This window comes from Hordeum vulgare, chromosome 6H (genome assembly GCF_904849725.1).
Source record: "Hordeum vulgare subsp. vulgare chromosome 6H, MorexV3_pseudomolecules_assembly, whole genome shotgun sequence".
In the NCBI taxonomy this organism is placed as follows: domain Eukaryota; kingdom Viridiplantae; phylum Streptophyta; class Magnoliopsida; order Poales; family Poaceae; genus Hordeum; species Hordeum vulgare.
This window is the reverse complement of record NC_058523.1, coordinates 533,548,242-533,562,810: the sequence shown is the minus strand read 5'-3', so window position 1 is coordinate 533,562,810 and position 14,569 is coordinate 533,548,242. Positions and strand designations below refer to the sequence as shown.

At 46.5% G+C, this 14,569-nt stretch overlaps 2 protein-coding genes across 3 annotated transcripts; one reads left to right on the top strand and one right to left on the bottom strand.

Moving 5' to 3' along the window:
• The first annotated feature begins 4,059 nt into the window (after positions 1-4,059).
• LOC123406210 lies at positions 4,060-5,838 on the top strand. 2 transcript variants are annotated; one of them, XM_045099685.1, is made up of 2 exons: positions 4,060-4,229; positions 4,981-5,838. In XM_045099685.1, the coding sequence occupies exons 1-2, from the start codon at positions 4,087-4,089 to the stop codon at positions 5,603-5,605; spliced, it is 768 nt and encodes a 255-aa protein (XP_044955620.1). In that variant the 5' UTR covers positions 4,060-4,086; the 3' UTR covers positions 5,606-5,838. The 2 variants fall into 2 exon arrangements, with proteins under 2 accessions (XP_044955620.1, XP_044955621.1); XM_045099686.1 differs by having other exon boundaries at positions 4,062-4,229; positions 4,984-5,838.
• Positions 5,839-7,264: 1,426 nt separating this feature from the next.
• Positions 7,265-11,180, bottom strand: LOC123406209 (eukaryotic translation initiation factor 3 subunit G). Its single transcript, XM_045099684.1, has 2 exons — positions 10,672-11,180; positions 7,265-8,005 (listed from the first exon to the last, which is right to left on the bottom strand). The coding sequence occupies exons 1-2, from the start codon at positions 11,000-11,002 to the stop codon at positions 7,467-7,469; spliced, it is 870 nt and encodes a 289-aa protein (XP_044955619.1). The 5' UTR covers positions 11,003-11,180; the 3' UTR covers positions 7,265-7,466.
• Between the last annotated feature and the right edge of the window lie 3,389 nt (positions 11,181-14,569).

Genomic DNA, 14,569 nt, shown 5'->3' with positions numbered 1-14,569 from the left:
CTGCCTCCCGACATCTGAGAGTGCCAGTGCAAGCTAGCCCCGCCCGTATCCGACTGTGCAGCAGAGTACGTAGCGTAGCAGCAGCAGGAAGTTGCCAAGTTGGCGATAAAAGGGAAGGCATTGGGTCCGTTGTCTAGCTAGGCCCTAGGCGATGGATGCGATGCGACGCGCCTGGGAGGCCGGCAAGGACCCAAAAGGAGGCGGCCGGGAAGCTCGCACGCGCCTGCGCTCCCTGTCTGCCGCTTTTCAACCGGAACAAAAAAGAAGACCCATACGCATCTGCATGGCGCGCGCGGGCCGCTAGGCCAAAAGCAAAAGGCACAACACTACCGGAGGAACGAGAAAAAGTTGCCTCTCTCAACAGCGTGCGCCGTAGCAAGCAAACTTGTTTACCGTTCTAACCCTGCTGCATGGTGCAGATTCAGAGATTCCTACGATCGGCTGGGGCCGGCCATCAAAGATTTTCTCCCATCTCTCCCACTGTATGTGCGGCACCCGGCCGGGGCTTACCTTTGAATATCAAACAGTGTACGTACATTGGTATAGGAGTTTAGGAGTACTATACGTACTAGGAGTATTACTGCATCTTTTCATGCAAGATTCAGACATTGTGTCATTGCAATGCTCAGATAAATACACTTCGGTAGCACTTGGTAATTAACTACCCGCGTAGGTAGCTAGCTAGCTCGCCCATACATTATATATACGTATCTTTGCACGAAAAGGTCGCTAGCTGTTTGCTTCTTGGCCTAGTTAAGCAAGGCATAAGATATTAACCAGAGCCAACACTGAACTCCTGCTACTGCATAAACCCTGCTACAGCCATTCTTTTTTCTGAACATTCCTGACGGAGGTGATTGACTAGTGCTTGCGTACACGACGACCAACGTTATCCCCTAAAACAACACAATAACAACACTATACCGCATGCACAAATCCTATCATATTATTCATGCAGTAGATCAATACATATGCAGGGCAGGTACATCGTGGGTTGAAATGGAAGGGAATAGACGGAATGATGGCTTGTCGCCGGGCCAAGTTTATTCCCCTGCCGCTAACGAGATCTGTCTGTCTGATGTAGCTGCTGCATGCAGGCTGCTGCTAGCAGTTGGTGGTGATTATTAGCTACTGATACGGGGTGTAGAAGATGCCAGAGGCAAAACGGTTGCTTGTTTAGGGATAAGGGCCACGGGACAAATTAGTGCAACTTTGGCCACGGTCCCTGAGGCTGGAGGCTGCGAGAGTCGGACGACACGCATTAATGAACAAAAGCGTTCAGCTGGCCCATGTGCTTACTCATCTACTGCCTGTGAAAACTAACAATTTATGCTCTAATCTATCACCGCACCCAGCTGCAGATTCACTTCAGTTTGAGACGTAGTCATCGTATATACTCCCTCCGTTCTTAAATATAAGACATTTTAGAAATTACACTATAGACTATATACGGATGTATATAGACATATTTTAGAGTATAGATTCACTCGTTTTGCTCCGTATGTAGTCTATAGTGTAATCTCTAGAAGGTCTTATATTTAGGAACGGAGGGAGTATATACTACTACTAGCTATCAATAGTGATCAATCGATAATGCATGCACAGAGATCATATCTACAGGAGTGACGGTAACTTAATTTATGAACCACTCCCTCTGTAACTTAATATAGGACCTTCTATCATATCATGGACTATGAAAACATCTTACAGAGAAAGTTACGGAGGAAACGGTTACTACAAAGATATTGACACGTACGCATGGTAGTTTCTTGCTACGGTAAGCATCAAGGTATATCCTATTGAATTGGAGCTGGAGGCGCATGCAGTAGGTGCACGCGGGGGGTAGCTAATCTGACCGTACGGGCCGGGGTGACAACTGACAAATAGTAGCGGCAAAGTGGATGATGATGGGCAAGGCGCCAAGGGCAAGGCTGCTGGGGGTTTAGGGGCAAGGGCCAGAGGACAAAACCCAAGAGGGAGCACGCACGTTATCACATCACCGAACCACCACCACCTTTGCCAATCGCCACTACTCGTACCCACTGATAAAGCGGCATGCCGGCGGTCGCCGCAAGTAAAATTCCACGGAACCCCCCGCCTGCTCTGGGTGGGACACAACAGATGGCTTAGCATCTGTAGCATGGCATGGCATGGCAGATGCAGAGAGAGAGAGAGAGAGGGTGAGGTAGTACGTGCTCTGGGGGCGCCGCATCAAAGTGAGCGCCGCTAGCTGATGGGCGATGGCCGGCGGTGCGTGCGTGCATGCAATGCATGCATGGCGACGGCAGCTTTCGACATTTATTTTCTGACCCGGACCACATTCCCCCCATACTTTCAGTGCCATCGGTAAACAAACTTCCACTGGCCTGAACAGTGACCACAGGCACAGGGAGAGACGCTGATGGGGAGAGGTGCTGCCTACCTACGGCGGCAGTGGACAGCGGCGCTGCGCCAAGAAGCAGCGGCTACATGTAGAGCTACATACCGCTCCAGGTCGCATGTACTCTTTTTTCAGGAAAAGAAATCGCATAGGCTGGTGATGTCTACTGCATGATTGGTGCTCCGTGTTTCTTATTTACTGATTGTTACTTGTAGGGAACAAGCAATGAGGAAAGAGCATCATCTATTCTATTCTATTGTACTACCTCTCTGATCCAAATTAACTTACCCGACTCTATGAATCGGAGGGAGTATTTTTGGTTTTACTATTTTATTTTATTTTTGAAACGAGGTTGGTTTTACTATTTTAATGGGACTGAGAAGTAACCATCAACATCTAAGTCCCACTAACTAAGACGAAAACAAGAAGATATTGATCCAACGACTATTGATGTGGCCTAAGAAATAGTAAAACTTCCTGGAAATTGTTTTATTTCACTGTTATTTTTTCATCGATATTTGAAACATAGTGAAAAAAAAGTAGTGTTAACAAACTTTGTGGAAATTGTTGCAACTCGTGAAGGAACCGAAACCATAGCTTGAGTTCACTCTTCAAAGCTAACCGGATGAGTTGATTGCAAGGTCCAGAGTTGTAGTGGACGGCCATTCTTGTCTCCAAGCCATTTGTAGTGATGTTCGTACTAACCCTTGTATCCTGGAGGAGCCCACCATCAAGGTCAAGAATGCTAATAATGATATCACTTGCAACTTAGATGATTTTGAAAGGAGAGTAAGAGAGTTGTAGCGGTGTGTTGCATGAATAATCTCTACCGTGAGTGGAGGAGTTTTTGTTTCATGGATGTAGTGAATTATTTTGGAAACGTGGACAAAGACAAAGTTAACTCAACATATCACGTCGATGTGATTCGTGTATCACCATTGCCCCACAGCTCGATCACTCACCCTGAACAAACTAGTGAATATTGCAAGGAATGCCCCAAATCCGTGAACAATGATACGGTACAACCAACCATCACACCGATGGATAAGGCAGCTTTGATTTTTATGATTTGACTTGTTAACAATCAAAGCGCCGCACAAGCCTTGTGATGACCATCCCATGACATAGATGGCATTGTGCTTCTCACGAGTGCCACCTGATGACATGTTTCATCGTCGCTACCCATCTCATATGTGAAAAACATTATCTCTAACTTCATCACATCTTGATGAATTGATGTCCAAGAACAGGTCGCCATGATATCAAGGGGCCAACATTAATCTTGCGTGTCGTGCACCATCGGTGCTGCAAGCTCTCTTCGTGTTAAAAATTAAGGAAGAGCTCATTTTTTTAAGAAAAAAAAGTAGGACGTGTGACAACTTTTTTTAGGCAAAGGACTGGTGACAAGTGAAAAGATAGGATTGTTTCTTTTAGACAAAAAATATAGGATTTATTTTTCTGAAATCCAAAAAAGATAGGATTGGTGGCATGCTAATGGATGCACGGGCCTAGTGCTGTATTTTGGGAGCATGACTGAATAATAGTGTTTGGGCCCATGACTACCTAGTCACACCAACAACGATTCATCTGGGCTCCAAGATGGGCCTAACTAAGAGCCACCAGCGAAGGCCCGGAAAAGGAACTGAAGAGCAGAACATGACAAAGGAACAGGAAGCAGAAAACCTTACCCTGATGCTAATCCTGTCATGGCAGGACCGAACCCATCCCCAGCTATGGCGGCGGCGGCGGCGGCGGCCACGCCGGCGAGGGCTTGGTGGCGTCCGGAAATCCCCGCGGCCGCCGCAGCCGCTGCTGGCAGCTGCTTCTTCCGCACCGGAGGAAAGCGCTTGTGAGGCCTCTCCCCTAAGCTTTAATTTCAGGGCTTCCCTGCCCAATTAGTGCGCTGGATTGAGCAAAAATAGTGTACTATTCTGGCAACTTAGGACCGAGTACGTACTGGACATCGATTTGTTGGCCGGTAGTAGTATCAGATAAAGGTGGGATCTTGGGACTCTTGAATCTCGGCCCTCTGCAGTTACTTACATGCTTTACTGAATCCTAGCCTTCTGCAGTTACTTATTACACACTTTACTGAATCTTTGCCTTCTTCTGCAGTTAGTTACCCACTTTACTGTCAAAAGTTCTTTGGTTAATGCTAATTAAGCCCGTTGCTGTTTTACTCTCCTCCTCCATCAGAAAATGAGCTCAAGTAGTAGGCAGAAATATAAAAATGTACCATTTCTTTGACTGAACCTCGGGAATTTTTAGCCTGGAAGGAATTCGAGTCCCAATTAAAGTGAAAAATTGCAGTCACCATACCAGTAGGTAGCTTCGTTTTACTACTTTCTCGTTAGTCTCAATGTGATAGTCACTGAGGTATGCTTAGTGCTCAGTGTAACATCTTCTTATTGATCTCATTGTTTGCCACTTGGTTTGAGTTGCTTCCGTTCACCCTGTTTAGGTTCACGACTCTTACGTCAAGTCTACTTCCACATCGATCATACCCTTCTGAAATTTGCAACATGTTGCCATGATGTTTGTTTGTTGCAAGGGATATTACTATGATTAATGTGCTGACATTTATCTTTAAACATTTCTAGCAGTACAGGACTTCAAATGACAGGCAGAGCCAGCAGCATCCTCCCTCACGTCAAGAGCGGGGAGGCAGCAGAAGGGAGCCCCAACGCCGATGCCGACACCGACACCACCACCGCCACTGTTACCGTCGTCGACGAGGAGACCCTCCGGCACGACCTGGAGACGGCGATCGAGGAGGAGGACTACGCGAGCGCGGCCAGGCTCCGGGACAAGCTCCGGCACCTGCGGGAGGACGGGCGGTCGTCGCTGCTTGCGGCGAACGCGCGGTTCTACGACGCGTTCCGGGATGGCGACCTGGCGGCGATGCACGCGGTGTGGGCGAAGGGGGAGCACGTGTACGTGGTGCACCCGTCGGCGGGGCGCATCACCGGGTACGAGACGGTGATGCGGAGCTGGGAGATGGTGTGCGACGCCGACCACGAGTTCCCGCTGCGGCTCGACCTGCAGGACGTGGAGGTGCACGTCAAGGGGGATGTTGGGTATGTCACCTGCCTGGAGATGGTGAAGACGAGGGGCAGCGGCGGCAGCTGGGGCAAGCAGATCGCCACCAACGTCTTCGAGAAGGTCGCCGGCGAGTGGCTCATGTGCGTCCACCACGCCTCCCACCTCGACGACGACGATGAATGATCTCGTACGATCATGGAAGATGGACGATGGCCAGGGTCGAGCATGGGAGGCTTCGCGGTACAGGTGTGAGCGTATAGAGTGAGTGACAGACCATACTACCATTCGGCAGAGTTGAGAGACGTTTTATCTTTTCCAGTTCTTCCATTTTTGTATCATCATCAAATACATATGCTATTTTTTGTATCATCAAATACATATCCTATTTTGAGGAATTAGATACTCTTTTCTATGTAGTTGTTTCCTTTCAAGTCTAATGGTCACCACGAGATGCCACGGGAGCAAGCTCCTGTATCTGAGCTAAAAACGGCATAGTAAGATCGACAGGTTCTGTACTGATCTTGATCGTGAAGGTAGCAACTGGTACTCACTCTGTTCCATATTTGTTGTCGCTGACAACTTTGTACTAAATACAACTATAAGAGCATCTCTAACAGCTGCCCAAGATAGGGCGGCAATTTTTTTGATTATAGGGCAGCCAAAATCTCAGTATAGGACAGCGAAACATCTGTTGATTTACCAGCAGCCCAAGATAGGGCAGTGCGTTGCTCCAACAGCTGCCCCAAATGCATCTCCAACGCGAAATTTAAACTCATACGGCTATATTTCGACAGATAGCAGATACAAGTTCGACAGACGAACAACAGAACGGCGATAAAATTAAACCTAATTTTAACCTAACGATGACTAATCGGCGGCGGCGCCTAGTCCAGGACGTGCGCGTCGGAGTCCCAGAACGAGGAGCCGAGCGACGACGACGACGACGAGGACCCGACATTGATGCGGTTCGGCGGCGGCGGCAGTGGAGCGGACGGCCCCGCACCGTCGGCTCGGGCGGCGGCGGCCTTCTTCTTCTTCCGTCCGGCGAAGAAGTCAAGCTCCGCCTGCACGAGCTTGGGGTGGTCGCGACGGAGCGTCTCCATGCGGAGCTCGTCGAAGAAGCCGGAGCTCGGGCGGCGGCACGGTGCCATGGTGGAAGAGGGGGAACGGCGGCGGGTGGTTGGCGCGGTGGGAGGTAGACGGACGGCGGCGAATTTGGTGCGGCAGCGCACGGCTGGGGTGGGGATTTATTGGCGCACGACGGGACGGGAAGCTTCCGGTGGCAGCTGGACGCGCGCGCGCGTGGCCAGAAAATATGGGGCAGTTGGCTAGCTGCCCCATATTTACAACACTTGAGCAAATAGATCACTGCCCTAAATTTTTTTTGGCCAAATGCCCAAGATAGGGCAGCTGTTGGAGACCGTTTTAGGCTTTTTTTGCCCTATATGACAGGTTTTTTGCAACACTGCCCTATATAGGGCAGCTGTTAGAGATGCTCTAAGTGGGTTAACTGTTAGAAATGCTCTAAGTGGGTAAACTGATACTCCATCAGTTCCATATTAGCTGTCGCTGATTTGCTGATTTAATACAACTTTACACAGTACTCCCTCCGTAAAGAAATATGATAGCATTTAGATCACTACTTCAGTGATCTATAAACATCACTACTTCAGTGATCTATAAACGCTCTTATATTTCTTTGCATAGTGATCTAAACACTTATATACAGAGTGAGTACTAAATACTACCTCTGTACCATAATATGAACTGCTAAAACGTCATATATTATGGTTCAGAGGGAGTACAACATTGTCCCTGAGTAATTAGGAAGGGAGGGAGTAGTAACCAAATGAAGCAACAGGTCTACAAAACTTGATGAAATATAAACTCAAGTCCAGTCCTTACGGAATTCACTTTTTGGCCAAACAGAGTGTTGTTATTCTCAACAAGGCAAAACAAGACACAAGTTTACGACAAAAAGAACTGATAATGCGGAGAGCATAACCATGACACTTGGGATATCTGAATGCTTAGTAGGCAGTAACTAAGTAGGTCTAGGTGCAGCCATCTCCACATGGAGGATAAGGTTATCATAACCATACCCATTGAGCTTGCTGATGGCCTTCTCAGCGTCCTCCCTGTGGACAAAGTTGACGAAACCGAAGCCCCTGCTCATTCCAGTCTTCTGATCCACCGCGACGTAGACACGGCTGACAGCACCAAACGTGCGGAACAGCTCGAGGAGGTCAGGCTCACGGGTGTCCTCTGACAGATTTGTCACACGGACGGAGTTCTCGTCATTCCTGCGCCTCATGTCGTGACCAGCATCAGTATGAACAGCACCAGCCCTCAACCTCGGAGCAACATATGAGCCCTTGGCAGGACCACCGAGTGCAGCAGGCCCGTCGGAAGTAGGAGGCGTGTCCGATGCGTCGGTTGGTGGAGCGAGGTCCTTGTAGGGGCACTTTGAGGTCCAGTGGTCACCCTTCTTACCGCAGGTTCTGCAAACCATGAGAACAGCACCTCCCTTGCTTGCCATTGCCAGTGGATCACCAGAAGCACTTGGTTCATCAGCTTTGCTCCCTACAATTAAATGAAGTGTTAAAAATAAGGGCACAAAGATAAAGCAAAGTCAGCTATTAGTAACGTTAAGAAGATCCATGTTACATTTTGAGCAGAGCACAAGTAATGGATAAAGAACAGACGTACAACATCCAAGGCACAATACTGCAAAGGTTAGATTTGGGTGGGCTACGGAAGAAAGACAAGTTAGCATGCCCCAGAACCAGTGTGCTATATACTCCCTCCGTCCGAAAATACTTATCCAGGGAATGGATGTATCTAGATGTATTTTAGTTCTAGATACATCCATTTCTATTCATTTTTGCGACAAATAATTCCGGACGAGGGAGTACTTAACAAACAAATCTTTAACATACTCAACTGCACCCTCCATTAACTAAGATATATGATCATCTAGATCAGAAAAGCATCTATTACAAAAAGCAGAAAGTTAATTTTGTTTTTTGGTAAACATAATCACCGCATCACAGGAAATTGCAATGAGGAGAATGGGGGCACTCTCAGGTGATACATATGTATGCAAAATATAATTCTTGTATTAAAAAAACCAACAATGCATTAAAACTGTAACTGGAAATGCAATAATCAGGATTCTACATGGACCTGCAAGCAACATACTTCAATCACCAGCATTCTGAATTTTTGTAGCAGATGCACAGAATTAGTATCAGTGTTTTTATTGTCCATGTTAATGTTTGAGCGGAAGTGATGTCAAAATAGAGTAATCAACATACAACATCCATGGGACAATAATGCATTAATACATGGTTAGATTTGGGTGGTCTGTGGAAGAAAGAATAATTAGTTAACATGTCGTAGAACCAGTGTGTCATTACAAACAAATGTTTAACCTGGTCAACCACATCGTCCATTAACTGGACTGAAGTAATAGGATATCTATATGATCACCTAAATCTAGAGATCATCTAAAACAAAATGCAGAGAGTTAATTTGGGGTTTTTGGTAAACATAATCACTGCCACTGTTCAAGAAAGCATTTTAGCGAGGCTTAAGCGCTGAGCAATGGCAAAGCGCTTTGCTTTTTCCCTAAGTAGTAGATTAAGCAGGTTTTTTTTTAAAAAAGGACAGAATTTGACTGTTTTTTAACTACTTTTGCTTGTCTGCCTGCGCAATAATGGCGATATGCCATTTATCTTATTATTAGGCTCTGCTTGGGAACTATTTCCTTCGTATGCTGGCAAAATTATGGCACTATGATCTCTATTAGGGTAGGACTATTTGAACTGAAATGCATTTTAGTTGTGATGTGTATTCGATATGGTGTGAACTGTATTTTAGATGCTATTCCATGACACATGTGCCATGTTTCCTATTTTCCTGTGTATATTATTCAAAATCTGTCAAATTCTAGCCAATATCAAAAAACGCTGAACCACGGTTAAGCTGCACTTAAGCGCCCATTGCTCTAAGCTGTGACCTTCCACTTCGCTTGCGCTTTTTGCTTTTTTGAACATTGATAACTGTGCTACAGGAAATTTGACTGAGGAGAAAGGGCTTGCTCTCTGATGACGGTAACGTAATCAAATTATAATCCTTGTGCACTCCGAAACCAGCAAAGCATTAGAACTGCAACTGGTAATACCATTATCCGGCATTCTACTTGTGCCTGGACACAACATACTTCAATCACCCGCCTAACCAAAACAGAAAACAGTTATCGCTGCGGCTTCTCTTAATGTATAACTGATTTTTTGTAGCAGTTTAGGAAACTGTATTCTTTGAATACCAGCATTGCTTCAAAACACATCAATTGGAAAACTTGGGTAGAACTGCTCGCTACTACATCACAGCTACCAATCTATTTAATGTCCTTATAATATCTACCTCTTATTGCCCTTCCAGTAACCTACCAATTAGAAATGTTACTATAGACATGTACACCCTCCGTCCCATAATATAAGAGCGTTTTTAACACTAGTGTAGTGTCAAAAAGACTCTTATATTATGGGACGGAGGGAGTATTTCCTAGATGTACATGTAACCACTAAATATAGCACAGCCACCAGACCTTATCCAGACAGTAATCTAAAACAAAACACACAGGTTAATTTTGGTTTTTGGTAAACATAATCACCACATCATAGGAAATTGGAATGAGGAGAATGGAGTCGCTCTCTGATGACAGTAATGTATTCAAATTATAATTCTTTGCGCTCCAAAATCAGCAGTTCATTAGAACTGCAGCCTCAAATTCCATGGGCCCGGGGTTCAATCACCTGCATTCTGATTCTTTATGGCTGATTTGCAAAACTAGTATTGTGCCCCCACTTAACAATACCAGCATTGCTTCAAGCCTTCAAAACACTTCTATCAAAAAACTTTGGGAAACAGATGTTCAATACTACTATATCATAGCTACCGATCTATTTCCTCTCCTCCCAATATCTACCTCTTAATGTCCTTCCAGTAAACCTGCCAATTAGAAATGTTATACAATACACGTGTACATTTCCTAGATGTACATGTAATCCCCAAACATAACGCAGCCACCTGACCGAATATAGACTTCTCACTGGATCAACACCAGTTCACGTGGATCCCCAGTTTTGACTCTATAATGCTACACGGGATAACAGCAATCCACAGAAATAGGGTGCCTAACGACACAACAACTGATTCGAAAGAGACGCGGATCGGCGACGGACCTGGGGCGCGCGGGCGCTCGAGGAGGATCTCCTCGGTGGAGACGACGGTGAGACGCGCGGAGGCGTCGTCGCCGCTGGCGGCGTCGCCGAACTTGCCCCAGGAGCGGCGCTCGACGGCGGCCTTGGAGAGGCGCGCGCGCGCGAGCTTGCGGACGCGGGTGGTGGTGGTGACCTTGACCTTGTTGCCGTCGTCGTCGAAGCGGTACTCGATCGTCTTCTTGAAGCCGTTCTCGTCGGGCCCGATGACGACCCGCGGCGGCAGCAGGAAGTCGAGGTCGCCCCCGTCGTCCTCCTCGAGCTCCCCCCACCGGATCTTGGCGTCCGCCGGCATGGCTGTCGCTCGCTCGCTCGCTGGGGCGCTAGGGTTCGGGGGTGCGGCGGCGTGGGGGGGGGAGGAGACGGGCGCTCTAGCTTGGTTGTGGAATGGGGATGTGTGGCTCGGATTAGTTTCTGGATGATTTTGTTCGGAGGATGCGGTTGTTGGGCTTCGGAAGCAAGTGAGGAAGGCCGCGGCTGAAGATCCAACACGCGTGCAGGTGGGCCTTTTTTTTTAGATGCGGGTGGGCCTTGTTGGATCGGGACCATCTGGTAGCACGTTCGCTCGAAAAAATAAATCTGCTTTCTTCTAAAAAACACGACACGTGGATCGACAAATCTTTTTACAAGATCCGCCCCCTCTGCATCCGTTTAGGCCCAGTTCTTTTGAGCTATGTTGTGGAAATAAGCTTTTATGAAAATAAGCCCCAAATAAGGACCAGTGAAAATAAGCTCCAAATAATAAGTCAGCCAGTTCTTTTTAATGTTTCTTTATTCAGCTTATCTGTGGTATAGCCAATGAAAAGTCTATAGTGCCCTTGAAGTCTAATGTTGTCTGATTAAACGATATTCACTCTCACAGCATCACATCACGGAGTACATCTAATCTAAAGAGGGAAAGAAAAAATTTGTGGGGAGAAAAGGCAGAGGAGCCTTTGCTCCGACGAGTTGCTGCTCTTGCATGAAGGATGTTGTTGCTTTCGTGGCGGGGTAGGGCACCAGAGAGAGATGCAGTGGCGCCAGAGAAGAGATCCATGTCTGCGGCTGCTAGAGTGGGTCGTCGACCGGAGCAATCCAAAATGCTGCAAGCAGATGGAGAACAAGGGTTGCTTAGGGAGGCGCGAGAGGGAGGTGCGGCGGCGGGTGATGCCAACCCGTTGCCCATCTTGGCGGCGCCGGAGGGAGGGACGGGATCGATGGTGACCAACGGCGGCTGCCGGCCTAGGGAGGAACCCTAGTTTCTCTGTCGGTGGGAGGCCTCTCCTGTGCGAGACGAGCAAGCGAGAGGACGAACGAATCATTTTTCTCGGGGGGGATTGGGGGTGTGACGATAGGGCTGGGCGGTGGCATTTTTCCTGTAGAATGTGCAAACAACAATGGCAACAAGCTATAGCCTTTCGTTTTTAAGTGAGAAGCTGTGGGAAGCTGCGGGAAGCTACCCTTCCCCAGCTTTTTTTCATTGTGAGGGAGATGGAGATGGAAATAAGCTAAGCTAGCTTCTCCAAACCGAGTTCTTTTGAGCTTCTATCCTATTTTGACAATAAGCTGCTAGAAGCCGCAAAAGAACTGACCCTTAATCGGGTCCATCCAACAGCCCGGCCCCTTCCTCACCATTGCCATAGACCTTCTATTGCAGAAATATTGCAACAGAGGTTCTCTTGCGGAGTTTTTTTGTCTGAACTCTTTTGAAATATGAGTTTCGTTGCGGAAGGACATGTGCAACACAAATGATGTTGTAGAATTTTGTTATCTCAACTTTTTGTCAACATGGTTGTTGATGCGGAAGGACTTTTGCAACACAAATGATATTATAAAAAAATGTCTTAACTTTCTTGCAACATAGGTGTTGTTGCGGAAGGACTTCTCGAACACAAATAGTGTTAAGAAAAATTGTAAGTGAGAGAGGCACACATGTCTAGTCGTGGAGATCTGGCTGATTGTGCGTCTGTTGATCAAACTCGTATGTGACGGTTGCGCATGCGGTGGAAGTGTACGCGTGATCGGCCGGCTGACTCTAATATTTTCCCAAAATTTTTTGTTTAATTTTTAAAAAAATTGTTGACCCCTAAAAAAATTTAAAAAAAAATTTGCTGACACAAAAGTCTTTGTATTATCGTTAAAGAAGCGTTACCTTTGAGCTGGCTGATCGCCCTCACGCGCCCGCCTCCTTATGTGTTTAACATGTGGCCATGTGGTTGTGAGTTAAATCTAAGGAAAGGAAGGAGCAAAGGGACGTGACCTTGAGTGTGCTATCGTGTCGATGATTGCCACTGGTACCCGCGAGAATCGGTCAACGTGATAGTTTTAAATTATTTGCAACAAGTACTCTATTGCAATAGGGGCGAGCACCTGCTAGCTGCATTTTTTTTCAAAATGTTTCTGCAACAAGTGTCATGTTGTAAAAAAAAATACAACATTAACTCTGTTGCAAGGCTTCTGCAACACAACCATTGTTGCAAAGATGTCTGGGCAACATTGCCTCTCTTGCAATCGATAATGACATGTAGAAAATATTCTACAAATATTTTTGCAACATAATATTTGTTGTAGGAAGTATTCTATAAAACAAATTGTTACAAAAGACATTCTAAAAATGTTTTCAACACAATGTTTTTGCAGAAAATATTATATAACAAACTCTATTGCAAAAAAATCTACACGTGTTTCCGCAACACGATCTTTGTTGGAAAAAATATTTTATAACAAATTTTGTTGCAAAAAAAATACAGACGTTTTCGCAACATGATCTCTTTGCAAAACATTCTGCAATATAATCTATGTTGCAAACGTTAAGACGCCCGCCATTTTATGATGCTAGAGCGGCTAGTGACCCGACCGAACTTTTAAAAAGATCAGCCGGCGGACACGTAGCACCGCCCTTTTTGTTAAGGGAAAATTCCTCTCTATTCATTATTACTATTCGTTCTGCTTCCTTTTTTGGATGAAAGAAAGTTGATTCTTCTTCGTTTGGTTAGATGAAACCACACATAAAAAATGGTGCACATAGATAGGTGAGTGAACATACAAAGTTCCATCATTGTAAAGTGCTAAGAGAATTTCTTGCACTTTTCCTTCAAACCCTAGAGCTTCAACAAGATTTGTTGGCTAGGGAGGGATATCACTTATATAGTGGGTAGAAAATGAGCTTAGGTGCAACAATGGAGCTTTGGGGGAAAAGAGGTGAGACAACTTGGGGAAGATGACTCACTTATATAGTGGGTAGAAAGATCCAACCGTTATGCCATTCTGTCCGTGCATAAGTGGTACTACCGCTCTGGTTAGCGGTACTTCTTCTTGCATGGAAGTTCTTCCCACATAGTGCAACTAACGAGCTCGGGGAGGCGGTAGTGCCCCGGAGCGGTACTACCGCTCCCACCAGCGAAACATCCGCTTAGTAAAGCAACAACAGGAGAATTGGCGGTAGTGAAGTGGGGCACCACGGTAGCACTCCTCGGAGCGGTACCACCGCCCTTTAGTGCCGCTTCACTTCCTGTGAGAAAAACTAGCTTCCAGAGAGCAAAATATAAATGGTAGTCCAACGTTAGTATGCCACGGTAGTACCGTCGGAGCAGTACTACCGCTTTGCTGGAGCGATACTTCCGCTTAGTCCATGCATACACACTAAGACGAGTGGAGGTGGGGCAGTAGGTCGGGTCATAGAACCGTTGGAGCGGTATACCGTGCCCTACTACCGCCCTACATCCGATGGTTATCCATGGAGCAAATATATAAGCGTAAGTGCATGAGCACTGAACTACGGCAGTACTGCTGGAGCGGTACTACCAAAGTGCAGCGCAGTACTACCGCTTAGCACACTCTAGACAGCCCAAACAAGGAAGGATAGAAGCTCCAGGTGCTGGAA

Bases quoted from the DNA above. Each gene is read 5' to 3' on its own strand.
- LOC123406210 (XM_045099685.1), top strand. From the start codon at position 4,087: ATGGCAGGACCGAACCCATCCCCAGCTATGGCGGCGGCGGCGGCGGCG. The intron at 4,230-4,980 runs GTGAGGCCTCTC...AAACATTTCTAG, and splicing joins CGCACCGGAGGAAAGCGCTT to CAGTACAGGACTTCAAATGA.
- LOC123406209 (XM_045099684.1), bottom strand. From the start codon at position 11,002: ATGCCGGCGGACGCCAAGATCCGGTGGGGGGAGCTCGAGGAGGACGAC. The intron at 8,006-10,671 runs GTCCGTCGCCGA...ATTTAATTGTAG, and splicing joins CGAGCGCCCGCGCGCCCCAG to GGAGCAAAGCTGATGAACCA.